The sequence below is a fragment of the Rattus norvegicus genome, chromosome 17, assembly GCF_036323735.1.
Source record: "Rattus norvegicus strain BN/NHsdMcwi chromosome 17, GRCr8, whole genome shotgun sequence".
NCBI lineage: Eukaryota > Metazoa > Chordata > Mammalia > Rodentia > Muridae > Rattus > Rattus norvegicus.
In genome coordinates this window covers 77,400,008-77,424,000 of record NC_086035.1, presented here as the reverse complement: position 1 = coordinate 77,424,000, position 23,993 = coordinate 77,400,008, and the positions used below count along the sequence as shown (strand labels likewise).

At 44.9% G+C, this 23,993-nt stretch overlaps 1 protein-coding gene across 2 annotated transcripts in view; it reads right to left on the bottom strand.

The window, feature by feature from the left end:
* Window positions 1-11,341: 11,341 nt before the first annotated feature.
* Window positions 11,342-23,993, bottom strand: part of Cdc123 (cell division cycle 123) — a 44,284-nt gene continuing 31,632 nt past the window's right edge. Inside the window, exons 8-13 of one of the 2 annotated variants that reach the window (NM_053877.4) lie at window positions 23,739-23,814; window positions 21,992-22,114; window positions 21,084-21,112; window positions 14,577-14,705; window positions 12,414-12,551; window positions 11,342-11,938 (exon numbers count right to left, since the gene is read on the bottom strand). In NM_053877.4, coding sequence (NP_446329.1) covers window positions 11,912-11,938; window positions 12,414-12,551; window positions 14,577-14,705; window positions 21,084-21,112; window positions 21,992-22,114; window positions 23,739-23,814 — 522 coding nt within the window. In that variant the 3' untranslated portion in view covers window positions 11,342-11,911. Of the gene's footprint in view, window positions 12,552-14,576; window positions 14,706-21,083; window positions 21,113-21,991; window positions 22,115-23,738; window positions 23,815-23,993 lie in introns of both variants that reach the window. The other variant, XM_063276027.1, reaches the window with a different exon arrangement.

Below are 23,993 nucleotides of genomic sequence, written 5' to 3'. Positions count from 1 at the left end.
CCAACCCCAAACTGCAGAGCAAAACCCTTCACCCAGTGATGTGCTCCTTAAAAAGCAAAACTAACTTGTTACCTTATACATAACACTATGTTTGTAAAGGAAGATCTTTTGTAGTCTAAAGACAGAAGCACCCTCTGCAAGGAGATGCCTCTGTGTGGTGGCCTTTGTTGTATGTACTGGGTGCCTACCATCCCTAGTTGCTGTGAAAAGACATCATGACCAAGGGCACTTCTATAAAAGAGAACGTTGTGAGCTCGCTTACAGTTTTACAGGGTTAGTCCATTACCATCGTGGTGTAGAGCATGGCACCAGGCAGTCAAGTGTGGTGCTGAAGAAGTAGCAGAGAATTTATATCCTGATCCACAGGCATCAGGCAAAGAGAGACGGTGGACCTAGTGTGGGCTTTTGAAACCTCAAAGCCCAGTCACAGTGACACACTTGCCCCAATAAGGTCACACCTCCAAATCCTCTGATCTTTCTCAAATGCTTCATCAACTGGGGACTAAGCATTCAAATAGACACACTGTGGGATAGAGTCTCATTCAAATCACACCAGTTATCCAAGCTGTAAAGGGACCTTTACAGATGCACTTAAAATCACTGTCGGAGTCAGGAGAGGACATCTTGCTGGGCCTGACCAATCCACTAAAGCATTGGTTCTTAACCCTGTGGGATGACATATCAGATATTTACATTATAACTCATGATGGCAGTAAAATTGCAGCTATGAAGTAGCAATGAAATAATTTTATGGTTGAGGATCACTGCAACATGAGGAACTGTCGTGCAGCTTTAGGAAGGTTGAGAACCACTGCCTTGGAAAGGTTATCGAAACAGGTCTGTGGCTTTTCTGTAGGAGAGGCCATCCCACCTGGTGATGGGTGAAGCCAGTGGCTGTGAGCCTTCAGACCACTTCCTGCCCACAGAATTCCTTTGCTCTGCTAGCTGTCTCAAAGGCAGAGGTCAACCTCTTATTACAAGTACTCACACGTAACAGGGGCATTTTATACACACGTGCATGTGTTACAGATGTTAATCTTACCTTAGCCAGCCTCTCTGGTTGGATTCCAATACACGGTTTATAATTACCTTGTTTATGAAAACTAGCAAATCATGCCAAGGGACACGCACTACCAAGAAGTCAATTGCATCAGCACCATGGTTAGACACTGCAGTCACTAGGAAAACTGAGGACTTTCCTTTCTTGTGGTACAATGTATATTGTGAGAGAGCCCATGCCCAGTCTGGAGTCTGGGCTTTTAATTTTATTTGCTGTGACTTAAAGAATGGGTTGTTAATCAATGATCCTTAGTGCAAAGTCATTCTGAGGAAGGCCTATGTTCTTATTAGATTTTTCAAAGATCCATTTCTACTCCAGAGAGTAACAGTGGCTTATGCTGAAATTACATCAGTCATTTCCCAGGGAATCTACATATCTCATGACTGTGAAGCCAGTCTTCCTATCCTTATCTTGTTCCAAAATTGCTGTTGGCACTTTGCTGATTCTTTTTTAAAGAAAGGGACATGGAGCAAGCCACTTTCAAGCAAGAGGAATGCAACTGAAATTTTTTTCTTTGATATTTTATTTATTTACATTTCAAGTGTTATTCCCTTTTCCCCTCTGGAAACCCCCTATCCCATCCTCCCTCTCCCTGTTTCTATGAGGGTGCTGCCCCACCCACCCACTTTCTCCTGCCTCCCCACCCTGGCATTCACCTACACTGCGGCATCGAGCCTTCACAGAACCAAAGGCCTCCCATTGATATCTGACAAGGCCATCCTCTGCTACATATGTGGATGGAGCCATGGGTCCCTCCATGTGTACCCTTTGGTTGGTGGTTTAGTCCCTGGGAGCTCTGGGGTGTTTGGCTAGTTGATATTGTTGTTCTCCCTATGGGGTTGCAAACCCCTTCGGCTCTTCAGTCTTTTCTCTAACTCCTCCATTGGGGTCCCCATGCTCAGTCCAATGGTTGGCTGCAAGCATCCTCATCTGTATCAGTAGGGCTCTGGCACAGCCTCTCAGGAGACAACTATATCAAGCTCCTGTCAGCAAGCACTTCTTGGTATCAGCGATAGTGACTGGATTTGGTGGCTGCATGTGGGATGGATCCCCAGGTAGGGCAGTCTCTGGATGGCCTTTCCTTCAGTCCCTGCCCCACTCCTTGTCCCTGTTTTTCTGCCCGTGAGTGTTTTGTTCTCCCATCTAAGGACTGAAGCACCCACATTTTGGTCTTCCTTCTTCTTAAGCTTCATATGGTAGGTGAATTGTATCTTGGGTATTCTGAGCTTTTGGGCTAATATCTGATTATCAGTGAGATAATCAGATACCATGTGTGTTCTTTTGTGATTGGGTTGCCTCACTCAGGATGATATTTCCTAGTTCCATCCATTTGCCTAAGAATTTCATGAAGTCATTGTTTTTACTTCACTGAGTAGTCGTTGAGTAGTAATTTATTGTGTAAATGGACCAAATTTTCTGTGTCCATTCCTCTGTTAAAGGACATCTAGTATAAATACAGGGTGAGGTAGGAGTACCTAAGACCTCTAAATTAAATGTTATCTCACCTAGGTCAGGTAATCCCTGATGCAGAAAACACAATTCTAGCCATCTTTAGTTCACTCTGAGTCTGAACCAATGAAATGGTGATAAACGAGAGACTCTCAATGTAGTTCTACAGAGCCGGCACCAGCCGCACACAGCAGTCCCAGTGCTCAGGGGTCTGAGGCAGGAGGACCAACAGTTCAAGGCCAGTCGGACTACTTGGGAAACTCTGTCTCAAAAAGTCAGAAGCCAGGGGACAAGAAGATGGCTAGGTGGTTAAGAGCGCTTGCTATAGAAAAAAGAGGATCCAAGTTAAAGTCTCTAGAAAACACATAAAAACCAGGCACGGCCAAAGATGCATAAAACCTCAACCAGCACTAGGGAACAAGACAGGGTGGCCAGCCAGCTTACCTGAAGTGATTAGTTTCAATGAGAGGATCCTGTCTAATTAATTAATTAACAAACTAACAAACAAATGGAAGAATGATAGAGGAAGACATTTGACACCTATAATGGTTTGAATGAAAATGGCCCCCATAGGCTCATAGAGAATGGTACTACTTGAGAGGGATTGGGAGGTGTGGCCTTGTTGGAGGAAGTTTGTCACTTAGGGTGGACTCTGAGATTGCAGAAGCTCAATCCAGGCCCAGTGTAGTCTCTCTTCCTGCTGCCTGCTAATACTGATGCAGAACTCTGGCTCCTTCTCCAGCACTGTCTGCCTGCATGCTGCCATATTTCCTGCCATGATGACAATGGACTAAACCTCTGAACCATAGGCCAGCCCTATGTAAGTGTTGTCCTTTGTAAGAGTCACTATGGTCATGGTGTCTCTTCACAGCAATAAAACCCTAAGATAACATCTTCCTCTTGCCTCCATGTGCATACACATGGGAAAATATAACCCCTGTCAACACACACAATCACACGCACCACATATACACACAAAACCAGACAGGAAGAAAACGTTTGAGGAGAGATTCGTACTTTATAGATTTGAAAAACAACACGAGTCGCCTAAATTTATTCTAAACAGTCTCCTTAGGACTATGAGCCACTTCATAAAAGGTTATAGTGACATTCTCAGAATCAAACCAGTTATCTGTGATGGTTTTAACCATGACAATGAAGAATAAAGCTGGACGACAAAGGAGTGTTCTCACAGCTGCCTGCTTACAGTTGGCTTAGGGCTTCACTCCTCGGGGGAGAGGCATCATGACTACAGCACTGCTATATGGGAAACATTTAACTGCGGCTGGCTCTTACATTTAATAGAGGTTTGGTCTATTATTGTTGTTATGGTAGAGAAGAAGGCAACGTCTGAGCAGATATAGGGCTGAGAAGGAGCTGGGAGTTCTGCATCTCAATCCACAGGAAGCAGAAGGAGACTGTGTCCACTGGGCATAGCCTGACCGTAAGAAACCTCAAAGCCCTCCCCCACAAAGGCACATTTCCTCCAACAAGGCCATGGCTAAACCAACATAGGCACATCTAATAGTGCCACTCCCTGTGGGCCAAACATTTAAACACAAGCCTATGTTCCACTTTGGACTGCTAGGAAATTTGATTCAGTCTACCTTTTAAACTTTACTATTTTGTAAAATCTTTACCCAGATAAGTACTGACAACATTGTTCCCAAGAAAATAATCTTAATGTCCTTTCCTAACTGGTTCCACTCTCACTCTTTCCTTTTAAATTTTTATTTTATTTATGTACTGATTTGTTTTATTACTTTTTTGGTTTTTAAGACAGGGTTTCTTTGTGTAACCCTGGCTATCCTGGAACTAGCTCTGTAGACCAGGCAGCCTCAAACTCTGAGATGTGCCTGCCTCTACCTCCCGAGTGCTGGGATTAAAAGTGTGTGATGCCACCACCTGGCTTCTTTTTTTTTTTTTCTCAATCTTAAAGGGATAAAAATCATATTTGCATTCACGTTTTATTACTATGACAAAATACCTGAGAGGAGAGGGGAAAGGCTTATTTGGCTCAGAATTTAAGACGTTTCAGTCTCTGGCTTCTGGGCCCTATGCTTTTGGGTCTATGACCCATCTCTGTGGAAGTGCATGCTGGAGGCCATTTGCCTTGGGTGGTGTAGCAGCAACCTCTGAACTGAAACATTTTAATCCTGCAGGGAAGGTTGTTAAGACTAGAAAGTAATATAATTTGCAAGTCTCAGGAAGTTCCTGAAACTTAAGGTTCACAAAGCTCCTTCCTTCATTAGGCTATATGTACAGAGGATTACTGGGGAGAGAAGGGAGTCTTTGAGCTGCCTGCAGTTCATGCAGAGAGGTTTTGTGAGTCAGCACCCAGGTAAGTGTGGGCTTTCAGTGATGGAGCTGCCTTGAATTGTGCATGCTTCTTTCTGTACATAACCCAAAGAAAGGCATATACCTTGAATCCCTGCACTCAGAAGGCAGAGGCAGGTGGACCTCTGTGAGTTCAAGACCAGCTTAGTCTACATAGTGAGGTCCAGGATAGCCAGAGTTACATAATAAAGAGGCCTTGTTTCAAAAACAAAATAGAGAATGAACCCTATTTGTTCACCACATGGGGCTTTCGTCTGTTGCTTGATCCCTCCCTATCTGAGATGAGCAGACATTTGCTCATGTCTCCTCAGGAAGTCAAACACTGCCTTATGAGAAGCAACAAGAGAAAAAGAGTAGCTGGTAAAAGTGGCACTTACCTGAAGCCTCATTACTCGGGAGCAGGAGGCAAGGAGCTGGAGAGATGGTTTGGTGGTTAAAAGAAAGGGCTGCTCTTCCAGAGGGCTGGGATTCAGTTTCTAGCAGCTTATAACTATAACTCGATCAGGGGACAAGCACCCTCTTGTGGGCTCCACAGCCACTGCACACACATACATGTAGGTAAAACACCCCACCACTAACACACACGGTATTAAGAAAGAGGAGAGAGGGAGAGAGGGAGTAGGGGAAGAGATAGAGAGAGAGAGATGGGGAGATAGAAGTCGGAGAGGAACTACTGTCTCGACATTCCCCTTATACCCCACATGATCTAACTTCTATCCACTGCATCCTATTTCCTGAGATTTTACCATCTCCCACAGGCTGCCAACCACTCTTTTAGCATATGGAATTTGGAAACGATTTAAGACCCAGACAACGTAAGGGCAGCCTCCTGCCCACTCTGCAGCTGTCCTAGCTCCTCCTCTTGCATCTAGCCCATAAATCCACTTCCGTTGTTGCAACCGAATCGCTAATGGCTGTGTTTGGATTCACAGTCCTGAAGACTGGGAAGTTGGGATTCAGAAAGCCACATCTGACAAGGTCCACATGCTCCACCAAGACAAGGCAGCGAGGGGGAGCCAAAGGGGAGCATGGAAGAGGGGCGGGGCAAGAGAGCGGACCTGCTCTCCAGAAACAGATCGGTTCTTGTGAGAAACAGTCAAGTCTCTTCAGAAATACACGAATCCCTCCTACAGGCCCTACCTTTCATCAATGCTACAATAGAAACCAAATCCCAGTGTGAGTTTTGGTGGGGACAAACCATACCCCAATCTATGCACCCTGTAGTCTTTCATCCTTCTTATTAGTTTCACTGCCCATCTTTCTCCCTTATTTAGTCTCAGTTGTTACCAGAGTGACAACATGATATCTGGCAGATAGCCTTCACTCACCACCCTACTTTCCAGATATGAATCGAGAAAACAGTTCAGAAACATGAATCTGATCACGTCTCTGCGCGCGCGCATGCGCCCATCTGCACCTATGAACATCAGAGGAGGACACCAGATGCCCTTACTCCATCCCACTCCACCTTATTCCTCAATTTCATGTACCTAGGGCTCGGCTAGCAACCAGCAAGCCCCGGGAATCCTCCTGTCTCCATGCCTACGCAGTGCTGGGGTTAGAGGTGCAGGCCGCCATGTTGATTTTTGTGAGTGCTATAGATTCAAACTCAGCTCTTACTTGCAAAGCAAGCACTTTTACCCGTTTCCCAGCTCCTCATGTGATGTACTTGTGACTGCTTTCTCTTCTGACCAGTCTGCCTTATTAGCTTCTCCTCTCATTAAATTAGATGCCTGTCCATTTTGATTCTTCATTTGTGTTCCCTGTTTATCACAGTCAACTGTTTGTTTGTTTTAGTTGGGTTCGTACAGATAGGGACATCCAAGTATTGCCCCTGTCACTTAAAAGTCGTCAGCCCGGTAAGCATTTGCTGAATGACTCAGTACACAGAACTCAATACTCTGTCTCTGCACGAGTCCCGTTTCCTTGTGTTCAGAAGCGTCGTTGCTCTATTTCAGATCGCTCTGACTAAAGAAGTCACATGTGAAAGAGCTACTTCATAAAACTCACTGCCCAGCTCTGTACCAGGAGACTTTTACCTTCCATTTCCCTACTGTGTCTCACATTTTTATTTCTCAAGCCTCTTAATGTGTGCGCACAATGTGCTTGATCGTGTATCAAGTGGTTAATCATTATGTGTTCTACTTTTTTAATATGCCAATCAAAAACGGTTTTCTATAAGCCAAGACATCTGTGTTTACATAGGAACTTTATTTTTGAAATGTCTAAACATGGCTCTACCACTGACCAAGATCAACCTGGTGAACTGTAAACATGAAACCACATTGTCCTATCCCACAAGGCGCTCTCTCTCTCTCTCTCTCTCTCTCTCTCTCTCTCTCTCTCTCTTCTCTCTCTCATTTCTTATTCTTTGATTCCTTCATATGTATGCAATGAATCTGTACTTACATTGATTTTTTTTTTTTTTTGGTTTTTTTCGGAGCTGGGGACCGAACCCAGGGCCTTGCGCTTCCTAGGCAAGCACTCTACCACTGAGCTAAATCCCCAACCCCCTTACATTGATTTTTAAAAACAAGTCTTTGTTGGAAATCTCACTACAATAATAGTTGGTCCTGCCTGAAACTCATCTGTAGGAAAATATTAAGGTTAAAACTTTTACAGAAAACTATTAGAACATAAATGTTTGCTCTGATTCTGTCACAATTAAGGTTTTAGACATGCTCACTCTGGGTAGCAGTTTTTTTTTTTTGTTTGTTTGCTTAAGAGGCAAGCAAGGTGAAAAAACGGCCAAATGATCTCTCAAATCCCTATGCCCTCCAAATTCTTGATTGTTTAAAAGTTGCTCGTAGGATAGTCTAGAGAGATAATCATCACATGACAGGACCTTGCTAGCTCATTAAAATCTATAAGTGTCTTATGATTCCCTTCCCACTTTACAGCGAAGAAAAAGTGAAAAATAAGACCACCACCATGTAAAGTCACACACTGCTCTTGGCCATCAAAATGACAAGGGGCCAAGTAGAAAGTCTGATAAGTTCCGAAAGTGCAAATCAAAAGGAGACATTAACACTGAACTTTTAGCAATGCCTGTTGTATTCAGGAGACCCCAGCACATGCCACAGCCAGCAGCACGTGTAGATCTTGTTTCTCTTCAGGAAGCAAGATCTCTGGAACCACAGTGTATTCACATTCCAAATCCAAGCACATACCAGACACCTCAATGGAAGAAGAGATCAGAGTAATGCGGGATAATTCAAAACTAACCTTCAGGCAGGAACAGGGCACACATCTATAATCCCAGTGTTTAGGAAGTAGTGTCAGGAGGAGGAGGAGATTAGAGTCAGTCTTGGCTATCCAGGGAGTTCAAGGCTAACCGGAGCTACGTGATACTCAAAAGCAACCAATCAATTAAATTGAAACTAACCTTTAGGCAGGCAGAAGTGTTGGAATGCAGATGATCTCCTGGACATTATCACATTTTTAACATTTACATTAGGGTTATTGGCCACATTAAGTTTACTAAGGAAACCACACACATATTTTAAAGCAAAACAAGAGGTAAAGTCCAGTTTCCTCATCAGGAAAATTGATGTGAAAGTTGAATGTGTTTTATACCCAGAATCGTACTGTTCACGTTTTAGCAGATTTTGCATGGGTCTTTTTTTTTTTCTAATCTTATCTAGCCTGGCTTCCACATCTGCACTTTTTCCTCATGATTGTGTGTTGTACAGATGTATGTGATGCACTCTCGAGTGTGTGCGTAACCCTGTGCATCTACCTCCTGAGACCAGAATAGGACGTTGGGTGACTTCCTTCATTGCTCTCTGCCTGCTGTTGAGATAGTACTTCTGGGCCCAAAGCTTGCCGTCAGTTAGGCTAGCAGGCCAATGAGCTCCCAGGATCTGTCTGGCTTTGCTCCAAATTCATGAGTAACAGGCAAATACAGCCTCATGCTGGGTTTTACATGGGTGCTAAGGAGTCTATTCTGCTGGTGGCCTGCCCACCATGAAAAGGTCCCAAGGAAAGGCAGCAATGGGGTATGGAGTCAATGAAGAGGCCAAAGTTTGATTATCTTTAGCAATTTTTCTTTTGTTTAAAACTCTTTGCCATCCTAAGGCCAAAAGCCATTGACTTCTGGTAATAAACGCTGGTGAATTAAGAAGCACCATGTGAATTTAGGAAAAAAGCTCAATTGGTAGGACTCCCTTCTCTGTGTGTGGTTCAAGGACCTGGCAAGAAGCTTGGACTCATTAACTATTTGTGAGCCAGAGAGAAAAGGAAGGAAAGAAAGAGAAATTAATTTACACAGACAATACATATACATTCATACATATATACTTTCTGGCTGGACCCAACCACCTGTCCACCTGTTTGAATCAACTCCACAAGTAATCATGCATGCTTACATACATATATACACATATACCTACACATGTACATATAGACAAATAGACACACATATTTAGGTTTGGTAGATGGATGGATGGATGGATGGATGGATGGATGGATAGGGCAGAGTCCCCCAAGTCACCCCTTTATTTTCTCTGTCCTTTTTATAGGCAAAAGTTCTTAGAAAATTACCTTACAGATAAAATGTTATACCAAGGAGATGTGGATATTGAGTTCAGAGCTCATTCTAAGTTCAAAGCAACAGTTACACACAGCCTCGCTTTATCATAGTGCACACCTGTGGCTTCATCCTTGGACCTGACTTAGAATGTTTTTCCTTGTTTACAAATTTGTCTCAGGCCTAGTTCTCTTTTTAAGTGTAATTGTGAAGGCTCATTGTATTCCTTATTATGCAGCTTTTACTTACTATTTTATAAGAAATGAGCACATTCTATACTTGATTTTAACTTTATTTCTGGCAAAACAACTAAAACCATTAAAACTTCCTTCCAAAACTTACTTGAATCACATCAGGAATTCTACAAAAGCAGTAATTCACCTAAACAGCATTAATTCATGAAAGTTTGTCTTTGCATCAGGTTGCAGGAAGTCTGCTCAATGTGGTGGGCTGATGTGCAGGAATTCTTAGGCTACCTAAGAGTGACAGGAAATGCATGTCGGCCTCAAGAAGCCACTCTGAGATGAAGTCTCTTGGGGCCTTGCCTCTCAGAGCTTACCTGTGGTTACCTGTTATCATGTAAAACATGGTGGGCCATCTCCAGGAAGTCACCTGCTAGCCTTGGCCTCACGAGATGGCTCCTGACACTACTTAGTCCTTTATGCTTTCAGTAAGTGTTCTTACCCACCAAACCATCTCCCTCATATATTTCTGAACCAGTAAGACACCATTGGACAAAGCCAGTTTCCAGAGCTAAATTCAAATTAACTCCTAATACTAACACTAATTTCCCTCTACCATGGTTGAGGTGCCCCTGCACAATAAAAAAAAAAATGTAAAAATAATTAGAATAAAAACCCTGCAACATTTCAAAGCACATTTACCACAAAGAATTATTTCTTAAAGGCGGTTGATGTGCTGAGCTCAAAAGAACAAAACAACAACAAAACCTTTAAGTCCTTACGTGTGACGTCCTACGTGCTCAGTAAGAGGTTTGCATTCTTGTTTATGCAGAGACATGCCTTCCATACTTACAATAGTTTTTGGCAGCACACTAGACGGGCAGCCTGGGAAGCCAATGTCTCTTCCTTCCAGTCACCTGGGCAGACAGTGAGTCCAAAGCAAATGAGGGCTCCTTTAGGGAAGAATTACTAAAATGATGGACTTTTAATAAAAGCAACTCTATCAACTTCAAGGGTCCAATATATTTTTTAAAAAGCCAAAGTACAATTAAGTCTGGTAGTTTCACTAATATGTGTTATTACATATGAAAGATGTCTTAGTAGCTTGATGGTGAGAAATGTCTTACCTGTCCTTGTACCTCTAGGCTCAAGCTGTGGTTAAACTCAAGGTAAATTATAGGGGAATTCTCAAGTCGAGAAAAGTATTTCCTATTCTAATTTTCCTATTCTATTAATTTCTACTTGTACATGGAAAAGTAAAGAATAATCCATTTTATTTCATTTTAAGTTTTGCTCACTGTGTCTGTGTGTCATCATGGTATGGATGTGAATGCAGGGACTCGGGAGCTCAGAGACCACATGCAGAAGGCAGTTTTCTCTTCAAGGCTTTCGGGGGGGTCAAACTAAGGTCATTAGGCTCTCACCAACCCATACTCCTTTAGTTAGCAACAGCATCCCATGTTTCATCGGCATCATCATACATACGGATCATTATGCTTTGCTCTCAGTCATCCCCTCCCAGGTGTCCGAGGCCACCCCATCTCCCAACCCCCCATCCCGCCCAACCCCAGCTGCTCCCTTTCTTCCATTCAGTGCTCACATCTGCTCTCCCTTTACATGACATCTACTTCCCGTTCCGTTCACACTTCAGTTAAGCTCTTGTCCTCCTCTCATGGTATCTTACTATTTTTGTAAATCATAAATGTGACCACCTACCTTGCAGGTATAAACATGAAAACAGAGAAATATAGATAGATCTAAACAGAATGAACCATAGAGCAAGTATTTCGTAGAAAGTTATTTTATTTTCAGAACAGTGTGTGTCTTAGCATAGTTGCTGTGAGCAGACGCCATGACCAAGACAACTCTTATAAGAACAACATTTCACTGGGGCTGGCTTACAGGTTCAGAGGGTCAGAGTTTCAGTCCATTATCATCAAGGTGGGAGTATGGCGGCACCCAGGCAGGCATGGTGCAGGAGGAACTTAGCTGAAGGTAGCTAGGAAAAAACTGACTTCCAGGCAGTTAGGACTAGGGTCTTAAAGCCCACACCCATAGTGACACCCCCTACTCCAACCAGGCCACACCTCCTCATAGTGCCACTCCCTGGCCCAAGCATATACAAACCATCACAGTGTGCTTCCTTGTGTTTAAGATCTATTTATTATATTGTTATTTCTTTTACAAGTACCAAAGGTCCTCCATCTTTCTCCAGGTAAATATACACGAATATAAAAGCTGATGATTTTGCATACTGCCCACCCATCTGCACCTAGTTTGGGTCACTGGGAAGTTGTGTTCTATATGAGGCTTCTGAAAAGCTGTTTCCCTCTTGACTTATTCTCCAAGCAGCGCTCAGTCGTCCTCTTGCTGATTTCTTTTCTGTCAGAGGAAACCAAGAATATGTTGAAGCAGCATATTCTAACTGACCACTATTACTTTCAGAAAGTGAAACTTTCGAAAGGTCTAGAAATTATGGAAAAGACAAATCTGTAACTAGCTTGATAAGCTGGCTAAAAAGCTTGATTATCTGGACACCCTAGGTCAGCCCTCGGGCATCCTTATCACACAGGTACACACAGGCCCAGTCACAATCACCGTGTGGCAGCAGAAGACACGAGCTCTCCGGGCCTCATGACAACGTGCACACTTCAGAGCGAGGGGAATGCAACCTTCCTAAGTGGCTATGTGCTGTGAAAGTATCTCTGTCATCCCAATGACAAATCACCCCTCATACTCAGAAAGCGGCCCAACGCCTTCACTGCGGCTCTTTAATCTACAAGCGTCAAGTAAAGGTCCGGGGGGGGGGGGGGGGGGCCCAACTTGGAAGGATTTCATACACTTCCATAGACTTTACCAGCTTAAGAAAATCTATGAGCTTGTGAGCATCTTCCCCGGTGGAAAGGTCTACGAAGTCCTTGGGCAGGCCGTAGCTCAGATAGGGGCTGGGCTGGACCGTGACTTCACTGTTCGTACAACGGAAGGCTGGAGAATCCTTTGCAAACAGAAAACAGGAAAGTCTGTCATTTTGTTTTTGAAGGTCTATTTTCCAGACTAAAAGAATGACGAGCGCACAATTTCAATGCCATTGTTCTCGTCTGCACCAGAGCAGGAAGAAAACAAGACCCAAAGTTATCTAGGGGAGGATGGTTGGTGTCCAGCAGAGGAAGACGAAGCGGGAACTAGAATACGTTGGAACCAGGAAGCCCTGGAAAGCAGCCACATCTTACAGATAAACCAGTCACCTGGCAAGCGTCACTGGCACTTTGCTGGACTTTGTTCTGGGAATAGGGAGTAAGTGGTGGGACGGGAGACAGATGGTCGGTACGTGAGCAGGAGCGTGAGCTAGACTGTGTCACACAGGGAGAGGTGACTATGGACACGAAGAACTGAGCGACGTGCTAAGAGAATGAACAACGAGGGTGACCTCGCTAAGGGACATCTGGGCTAAGAGCAGCCTCTGGAGGCAGCTAGAGCACAGACTTCCCAGCAGAGATGGGCTTCTTAGGTTTCCAGAGTAGAGGGAAGTGTCTGTCCCTGTGGTCCAGGGACAAGCAGGGCGTATGCTGGGGAAGAAGCTAGAACCAAGTGCTGTCAAGTCCCAACCTCTAAATTTACAGGTAAACAAGAGAGTGTGCATGGAGGTTAATCCCGTAAACCACTTCTGTTCAACAACTCTGTCTTCCCTACTTAGCTTACGGCCTCTTCCCATCTCTCAAGTCAACGGCTGCCTTTAAAACAGCAACTGTGACAAAAGCCCTTCACTGGTTGACATGACAGACATGAACAGGGCACTGTGCTGGCCCACAGACACCAAGGATAGGAGAGACCCCGCCCTGTGGAAACCTGAGTCTAATGCAGGATGCAGCACATCAGCAGGTACTGGAAATGGTGGGGCAAGGCTGAGCACTGATCTGACACAGAGGTGCGAAGGAAGGGCCGAAGACGGTCCAGGACAGAGGAACCATGAAATAAAGGAAAGATGAGCGAGTACGACACACTCCTCGTGAAGGCAAAGAAGCCAGGGAAGCAGAGACAGAGTGTGAGTCTCTCAGGAGAAGCAGTGGTGTAAGAGCAAGAAGGTGCCTACTTGGCATGTCACTAAGAGAAGAGCTGTGTGTCCCTCACCAGGGATCAAAAGTCACTTAGGGTCCTTGCAGGGCAGGGTCTACAGAGAGGTAGGATGGAAGCCGGCTGCCACAGGACTGAGGAAAGCAGCTGACAAAGTGAGGAGGGCAGGTCGTAAGAGATGCGGGATGTGGGCCACCGTGAGACACAGCTCAGAAGCGCTTACAGCTGGACTTACTCAGGGTCCTGGCTGAGCATGAGCATGGCCGGGAAGGTCTTTACTTGAACAAGGGCAATTTAACTGCAGCTACCACTCACTATGACTCTTCCTCTCCTGGCAACCATTAACTTTGCCTACAGCTCCATAGGCAAGCATCTAATATAAGTTTAAGAGTAGAAAAAGGTAATACAAATTTATTTAAAGAAAGGCTAACTGTGAAGATGGGAGAAGGGAACAGTGTAAGTGAGTTAAAAAAAAAAAAAGAAATTAGGATGGGATCTGCAAGAACTGGCTGAACCCTAATGGACAGGAGCGGACAGAAAGGAGGCTGAAAACCAGACAGCTCAAGGCTCAGGAGGGCGGGCAGGGGTCAGCTCCGCAGACAACTGGGTTAAGCAGTCTGCTTTCGAGAGGAACTGAAAGGATCTGCTGAGAGGAACAGCGGCTGGAAGAGGAGAGGAGCCTAGAGAAGTGGGACCAGCCGGGGGCCAACTGAGAGGAAAGCTGACCAGGACAGTCGCCATGAAGGCAGAGGTGACGCTGTGAGGGTGAAGGTTTAGAATAAGCAGAACACTCAGCTTTCCGGGTAAGGACTGAGGCGCAAGGACACCCAGTTTAACACTGTGACAGGAAGGAAGGACTAGCAAAGCTCCATCTCCAGTCCCTTCTTAGTGGTCCAGGTCCTGACTGCACAGGCAAGGGTGCGGTGAGCAGGCGGAAGTGGGGCCTTACCTGCTCCAGAGCGTCCGCCTCACTGACGTCGCCTCGCAGATTGTTCTCCGATGTCAGCTCTTCCCAAGTAAACAGCAGAGAGTCTGTGACCTCCCCAAATGGGTTAAAGTCGATCAGCCACACCTTGCCCTGGGACAGATACAACAAAGAAACCCAGCCTAGTGTACAATAAAAGCAAACACAACCTATATTCTCTTATTTAAAAAGCATTGGCCACTCAGGAGACAAAGGCAGGTAGATCTCAGTGAGTTCAAGGCCAGCCTAGTGTACAGAGTAAGTTCTAAGAGAGCCAGGGCTGTTACACAGAGAAACTCTGGCTCCAAAAACAAAACAAAGCAAAAGGTGTTTTCCTATATTTTCCCTGACAGACCATCAATGTTGCATTTATTCTGTGTGCAGGACAGAAATTGAAAGCATGTGAAGACAAGATGACAACGATTCTATCACCCTCTGAAAGGCTTTCTTGTCTTCAGAGACAGGCTACCAGGCACTCGGCTAAGGGAAGAACGCTCCAGCCTATTCAACTATCTAAGAGTCGGAACACCTCAGGAGAAAGTGATCGGTTAGACCTACCTGAACTGGGACTGTGTGCGAACCCAGGAAGTCAGAGTCAGTGCATTCGACTGCAGAGACATTTAGGACATACAGCAAACACGCTTCCTTGACATCTTTATCTCTGTTCTTCTGGCTTACGCTCTCATGTTCCTCCCCCACTCCCCAACCTGTGTGCGCATGTGCGTGCGTGTGCGTGCGTGTGTGTGTGTGTGTGTGTGTGTGTGTGTGAGAATTTGGACATGCCAAAGGAGAATGCTGAGACAGCATTTTAATCTAGGTAAAACACAGTTTTGGAGGAGAAGCCCTAATAGGGCTTGCTTCAGAAATATCCAGCCAATGGAGCCATTTCAGGTTTTCACCATGTGTCCCCAAGAGAAGTCCTACCAGTTTCTCTTGCCGGTTGAGTCATTTGCACACATCAGTCTGGCACCTAATTCTATATTCTTAGATGATATAAAATAATACTGAGTAATAGTAGCCATTGCTCAGCCTGGTATAATGCCAGATTTGTTTAGCGAGCTATTACTAGGATGTTTAGGAAAAGACGAAATTGGATCCACGCTGCAACAGGTAAGTGAACAAAATACCATGGAGATCGGGCTGGGGATTTAGCTCAGTGGTAGAGCGCTTACCTAGGAAGCACAAGGCCCTGGGTTCGGTCCCCAGCTCCGAAAAAAAAGAACCAAAAAAAAAAAAAAATACCATGGAGATCAAAGAGAAATCACAAAGTAAGAGACTATAGGAGCTGAGGATGGAGATTTACATCTATAATTCACAGCAGTCAGGAAACTGAGGTGGGAGGGCCTTGGCTCAAGGTCAGACTGGGTTACTTGGAAAGATCTTGTCTCAAAATAAAACAAAACAAGAAAAACCACCCACCCATATAACCCAGCAATATTCTGTATATAAGACAGCTAAACATAAAAACATTAAAAACAAAGAATAATTCAAACCAACCTGAGCTGGTAGCACTATTAATATGAGATAAAATATATAATGAAAACCACACAAAAGCCCATTTAGCATTAGGACTCGAGCTGGTCCCTACTTAATGATAAGATTCCAACTGAAATGATCTGCTGGTTAGTCTAATTGTCAGCCTGACTGGACAGAGAGATACCCAGGCGCCCGGGGAGACACACTTTGGACTACACCGCTGAGGCATGGCCATAGACGACTGCGACAAAAGACAGCTCCTGAAAAGAAGACCCACCCTGAGTCCTGGCCCCACACAAACTCCAGCGCAGCTCTGTTCCTCGGCCCCCTCTCTCCTGTCTCAGGCCCCAAAGGCTCACAGTGATGGGGCTTAGTGGCCATGGTCAGAAACCTCGGAAACAGTGAGTCAAAGCCCATACTTCCTCCTTTTATTTACATCGTGTTTCATCAAAATAGAAGACTTAGTGTCATCTAAGAACACGACTTCAAAATATATTACTTAAAAACCAACACAATTAGAAACCAAAAGATTTTAACATACATAGTTGTTAACCAATAAATCAAGTAGCCAAAAAAAAAAAAATTGCCAAGTTTTTTCCATGTGATAAAGTCTACATAGAAAAACAAACCAATAGCACAAAGAACTCCGGCCAGCATTGCGCCTGTGCATCCCCTCCCCTTCCCCGAAATGTGTTTGATCTGAAAGAGACGCACGTTTCCCCCAAGCTACTGACTTCAGCAACAAGCCTGATCTAGATCCGGGCATCGGCAGAACATGGCACCCATTACACGTCCTTTGGCAGGATCCAAACTCACAAGAGCAATTCTCCAAGTTACACAGCATCCTGCCCAGAGCAATGAGACAAGGTAACAGCAATACAGGTCACAGCTGGGAAAACTAAAAGACAAAACCCACTTTCTAAGACTCTAAGTAAGAGGCAGATGGATCTCTGTGACTTCCGGGCCACCCTTGTCTACACAGAGAGCTGTAGGCTACCTAGAGCTACACAGTGAAACCCTGTTTCTCTCTCTCTCTCTCTCTCTCTCTCTCTCTCTCTCTCTCTCTCTCTCACACACACACACACACACACACACACACACACACACAGAATGTAAATAAAGATTTTAAATTCTAGCCGTACATCATCACCCCTAAGGGAGCTTCTGAGACTCACCCAGTGCCCCATTCTAGACTTACAGAATGGGGGGCCCCGACCTGACGTGCTCAGAACAGTTAAGACTACAGCACTGAATCAACTTGCCCACCCACAATAAACACAGACTCAGCAAAGTGTCGCCAGGTACAAACACTTCAGTTACATGTCACGAACCAAACTACTTACAGACCCGAGTTAGCTTTCTACGAGAATAGCCAGGAAATAATATATGCAAGGAGGTGTCTACCAAGCTCGGATCCACATCCACGGCGGAGCAGCAAGTGAGCCTTACAATATGGTCTAAGTCTCCGAACAGAAGCTGTCAGGATGTGTAGACTGGCGCGCTTCTCACTTTTAAGAACGTAACGAGCTTCAGATCCGCGCGATCTCAGCTACCATTACTTACGCACTTGTCCAACCTCACTTTAAGAGCTCCCTCAACTCTTTTACAGGCTAAGCAGCTGCCTCTACCTGTCAGCCCCACTGAGTCTGGGATCAGGACATTTGCCAGGGACAGGAGGCAGCCTGGCAGGTTCCCACATTTCCAACTGCCAGTATGAAATAACTGGCTTCGTATCTGTACCATGTAAGCAGATAACACTTACCTCACAGCACTATCCAGACTTAGATACAGAACTAAATGATAATAAGAACCTTCTGAGAAGGGAGCCTATTCTAGACAGAAGGCTGGCTTTACCTTGTTCTAGGTGCCTAGATGCTGCCTGCTGCAGACCACTCCTCACAAACACGTCTGCCACTTCCACATCAAAAGTGAAATTCCTCCCCTGTCCAAGGTTACCTGGTTTGACGCTTCCTGTGGGCAGTCCAGCAGCCAGCACAGCAGACAGACACAGCTGCAGCTGGCCCTGTGAGTGTCTGCAGTGTCCTTAGTAAGAGGTCGAGAAGTGACTCTGTCTGCAGGGTCAGATTTCTATAAACTCACCCCTGCTTCCCATTGTCTGAGGTTTCTTCCCACCCAGGTGGAAATCTCCTAAGCATCGTTCCTTGTCTTTACGTCCGTTCATCTATCTTTTTGTCTGTGATTGTGTGCATGTGTGATATGTGTTTACATGTGTGTGCGTACACGCATGTGGAAAGCAGAGCCTTACACCGAGGTGTCTCCTGCATCTCTGTACTTTACTTACTGAGGTGGATCTCACTGGACCCAGAGTGTTGGCTACTCCAGCTGGCCGGCCTGTCCCAGGGACTCCCGGCCTCCGTCTTTGGAGTGCTGGGTTCATAGGTGCTACGCCATGACCACCCAACTTATATGAGGGTTCTGGGGACCAGAACTCCACCATCATGCTCCCTTCATCAACACTTCACCCTTGCACCATCTTCCCAGCCCCTAACTCATCTCATTTTATAACCTTCTTTCTAATGCTCAGAAGGCCATCCCTCTAGAAGACAGAGGGGTGAGGCATGACCTAACAGAAGGAAGCAGCTAACAGTGATTCTCTGGGGCGCATGCTCCTGTGAAAGCCTGATCAGAGTTGGGTCAGGCATCACTGTTATCCTGGGGAGCAGGAATAAGGCACTGCTGGACAGACATGCGCAAACACGTCCTCTAGAAGCTCAGCCCTCAGGTGGGACTCACAGAGCAATATTAAGGCCGAGGCTTCTCTGAAAAGACAACATGGCCTAGACAGTGAAATCTCCACTCAGGAAGCTTGTGTCATCAGGCTTTTGTTTCTTTCTTGACAGTGTGCGTCACTTTTAAGAGGTTAACTGATAGCGTTAGAAGTTTCTCAAATGAAGACTTAGAGATGGCCAACAGACATGAAAACTGCTCAAGCCCCCACCAGCGCAAGTAAATGGAAGCTACAATGAGGTCCTACCTCACCAGCCAGAAGCACAAGGATGCCAAGCACTGGCAAGAATGTGAGGAACAGGAGTCCTCACGTACTGAGGGGAGAAGGGAAGCTAGTTCAGCCTGGGAAGAACATGGAAGTGACTAAAACCAGGCTCCTAAGAAGGCTCAGCCTTTGAAGACATCTGCTAACAAACCTGACGGCCTGGGTTTGATCCTTGGAAGCCACATGGTAGAAAGACAGAAGCACACTCAAGCATCCATGTTCTCACACGATCCATGTAAATAATGAAAGATATAAAAACAGACGCACCGTGTGACCCAGCATCCCAGTTCTCGGACATACATCCGAAGACATGAATACCCAGGAACTGTCCCCATCCCCCATCGTTATTTGCAATGCCAGTACAGAAGCCTGGAAGGGCAGATAGCCTAACAGTCCACCAGCTGATAAACACATAAAGAAAGTGTGACACAAACACAACAGAAGACTGCTGAGCAATGGAAACACTGCTGTCCAGTAATCTGAAGCAGTGTGGATGAACTGGAAAGCCTTACGTAAGTCAACTAATGCAGGCAAAGGCAAATGTCAATGATCTCATTCATGAAATCAAACCAGGGATCTCACACGGCTACCAGAGGCTGGCATGGGGAGCCACATGGGCAGAAGTTGACCAATAGAAGTTCTGATATGTATTGCACACAAGGGTGACTACTGGGACATCCAACATTGTGATTCTGGGATAGAATACTGTCACCTCAAATGTGTCGGGTCACATTTCTACCTATGATGATGTACTGTGCAGTCAGTGAACTCACTTCAGTGAAGTGAGAAAGCTTTGAACGTCCTTACCATAAGGAAATGGCAAACATTTGAGTAGGAACTATTTTGACTTCACATAGAAAGAGATCGTGTGGTACTTGCCCTTTGCCTGGATTAATTCACTTATACAAGACTTTCCAGAACTAAACATTACAGTATAGAAACATTAAATTCATATATGTTTTGTGTTTTTAAGTATTGGATAAAAAATGAGTTTAAGTTAAAAATGTTAATCTGGGGCTAGGGAGATAACTCAGTTGGTAGAGTGCTTGCCTCACAGTCCTGGGGACCCAAGTTGATCCCCAGAAACCACAGAAAACATGTTAGGCATGGTTATTACCCATTTTACCCCAGCACTGGGGAGGTGGAAGCAGGAAGACCCTGAGGCTCACTGAGCAACCCGCTTTATTAACTGCTGAGCTCCGGGCCAGTGACAGCTGCTGCTCCAGGGAAGGCGGGCAGCATTGCTAAGCTGACACCTGGGGCTGGCCTTTGGCTCTGCACAGCCCACACGAATACACACACTCATGTGCAATGTGCAGCTTTCCAGATGAATATGAATGCAAACGCACACCCGAAAATAAATGTAAACAAATTTATACATCTTCGCTTAAGTAAGTCACACAAAGAACCTTTTAGCTGCCTTGAGAAAATGTAAGTACCAAATGACAGATTCCTGCTCTTAAGTGTGTACAATGAATTCTTTTCAGTAGGCCCAGACCTCCCAAAAAGTGTGAAGGACGTAAGTAGCCACTTATTCGCTTATTCTATTGCTAGTCCTACATTTAGGGAACACCCTGTCATCCCAACACACAGGAGGCAAAAGCAGGAGGGTCATGAGTTCAAAAGCAACCTGGTTAAAAATAACAAATTCCATCTGGGCACACCTTCAATCCCAGCACTCAGGAGGCAGAGGCAGTGGATGTCTGAGTTTGAGCACAGCCTGGTCTACAGAGTGAGTTTCAGGACAGCCAGGACTACACAGAGAAACACTGTGTTTAGAAACAAAAACAAAAACAAATTCCAGACCAGCTGAAGCTAAATTCACAAAAACAAGCGCACTGAGTTTATTCATGTTGGGTATGCTACTGCAAGGCGTAACCTGGCAGTGTGAAGTCCACAGACTTGAGAACACAGTTTGAGCAACAGGCCCTTCAGGAATTGAACGGCCACGTGCTGTGATCACCATTCTTAGTTTTAAAGCAAGTTAACTACACTTTACTTACCCTACTGTCTCTGTATATATCAAACACAACTGTAAAGAAGAAAAAACTCAGTTACTAATAAATAAGCAGCTAATTTTATAATCTAAATCTCTCTTTGAAAATTCAGGTGCACTTTGTTACTAAATACTGCAGAGTATAATTGGCCTTGTGTACTTATGGGGGCCCACACTCTTTAGCACTGGGAAACTGAGGCAGGAGGACTGCTGCAGGGTCAAGGCCAGTTGGACTGCAATGTACGGGTCTGCCTAAAATGACAATTAACAGACTCGTTGGTGAAGTAAAAGTCCAACTGTAAGGACTCCTGATGCTTAAAAACGCAAACCAAACAGCGACAGAGTCTGAACGAGTTGCTTGCATGGGCAGAAGAAGCCGTCACCAGACAGAGATCAGTGACAGGAGCTCCCATCACATACCTGAGGTGTGAAAGGGGTACAACAAACATCTCATAAGAAAGTACGGAATGTTTATGAGACAGCACGATCCATCTTCTCTTAATTAAATATGCCGTGGAACCCAGTCTTGGCAAGTACAAAGGACGTGATGGGTTAGTTTTATGCTATCTGAAAACTCTCTTACACACCACAAACTTTCAGGTCCTCAAAACAAGCCCCAGCTGTTGGCCTGCAGCAGCTGCTGCCTCAGATAATAGACAGAAGCTGAAAGGAAGAAGCTCCCGGCTCTCCAGACGGCTCCTGTAAAACGCACCCACATCTCCCAGCACGGTCCCACTGCCTTGGTATTGAATGACATTATCTAATTAAATGGGGTGAAATGAACACAAGTCATCAGTGACACCATGGTAACATAATAAGAGGCTGGGGCACAGAACTCTGAGCTGACGGACCAGAGACGGAGGCTCAGCGACCACCGCCAGGTCGCACTCCATTGCACCAATAGCAAATACTCACAGTCTTCATCTAAGAATTTGTACTGCAGGTGTTCCTTGAAAAAGTCTTGAATGCATCTGCAAATTTCTTCTTTTTGCTTAGAGATATGATCATAGTACTGCGTGTAGTCCCTCTGAGAAATACCTGATGAGAGAACATCCGGTAGCTGTTATTACACCATACCCATAAACAACAGTTAATGTAATTCAGTGATCAGGGCCACCGAAGGAGGCCAGACAACCATGCAGATGAACATGTAGTACAAACAACTCAGCTAGAGGTCCCTGGACAGGTGCAGCTCAGACTCGTGTTGCCACACACTCTTAACTTGGGAAGGAGTTATTTTATTTAGCAGGGTGGAGAGGATTCAGTCACAAAAAGGCTTAGTGAAACCTCCAAGTGGCAATTCTAAGTGTGTGCACATGTGCACCTGCTGCCGCTCTCACTCTTAAAGACAGTCTCTGAGAATCTACGTCCTCTTCTGGGGGTGACAACAAGTAAAGGAGCCCTCCATACCTGCTGTGATCACCCTACTTTCTTGTTTTGGGAAAGGTAATTTGGCTTCAGAGCCACACTTTCTTGCTGTAAAGAAAGGCTTCCGAGTCCTTAGTCACACACAGAGTCTCCCTCTTTAGCATACTTAAACTGTGGCACATGGAACCGAACATCTACGTTTATCTTAGTTATAAGATAAATTCAATGAGAAATGGTGAGCTGATATTCAATTACATGACCCTTGGTCAACAAACTTTATAGAAAACATACACTGGCAAATATTTTAAAAGAACAACTTATCTTCGGTCCTTAGCGAGTAATTGATAGCTAACAGAATAACTTCAGAGGTAAGAAGAAATGTACCTGTTTGTTTCGTGTATTTTCTTTTGCTCGTGTAATAAACAGCGCCCTAATAACAGAGGGACTGTAGGGCCTAGAGAGATGGCTCAGTTAGGAGTATGTCTGCCTTACAGGAGTCTTGAACTTGGTTCCCAGCACCCACATTAAGACATTATGACTCCCTGCAGCTTCAGCACTGGGCAAATCCAACACTTCTGGCCTGCATGGGCGTCTGCACACACCCCACCCAGACACACACATACACATAAGTAAATAAAGTAAATCTTTAAAGAAGAGAAGGTGGTTAAAATTTAGCTTTTGATGATGTTTATTTTACAATCAGCACCTTACTGCCAGTAAAACAGAAGTTTCTAACAAGAAGTGGGTACTGGTGGTAAAAACTGTTGTCTCCTCCATCTCGAGAGGCCAGACAGGGTCAACAGCGCCCTGTCCGAGTTACTGGAGTTATTTCCCATCAGAAGCTTGCCTTTCCCTTTGGTTATTTTAATTTTCAATGAAACATGGTAAGTGTATGTATATGACATTCTGACATGTGATCAAAATAATGATAAAATTAATATATTCACACAGTGAAATACAACTCAACCATAAATATGAAATTCTAAAATTTACAGCGTAGTTGTCTTCCTCTTTTACAGTTTATTATTTACTTGTTCGTGGGTACATGAGTGTGTGAGGGGCTCACACCTTTGAGTAAGCAGGAGTACATGGAGGTCAGAGGAGGAGTTGCTTCTCTCTACCAAGCGGGATTGGCCTCACGTCTCAGGCTGGGTGACCATTACCACAGCCACCCTGCCAGCCATCCTCTGCTAAAGGCCACTTTGGGGAAAGGGCTGTAACGGAGCCCGTGCCTAGCATGGACCAGGAAACATGCACACACTAAAGATTACCTTCAAGGACAAAAAGAGCTCACCAATAAGCTTGTTTTCCTTGACAAAACATCGGAACTCAGCCCCAGGGATTAATTCACACCATTTTCGGAGAACAAGCTATAGACAAAGGAATAAATATGACATAAGCATATGAGAGGTCCTTTCATGTGAAGACCTTATTATAATGACTGCCATTAAAAGTGGCTTTGTGATAAAGAGACCACCTAACAGGAGAGGTGACGACCTTGTCAGAACTGGGATTTAGGTTGGCTTAGTGGTTGAACACTTGCTTAAGA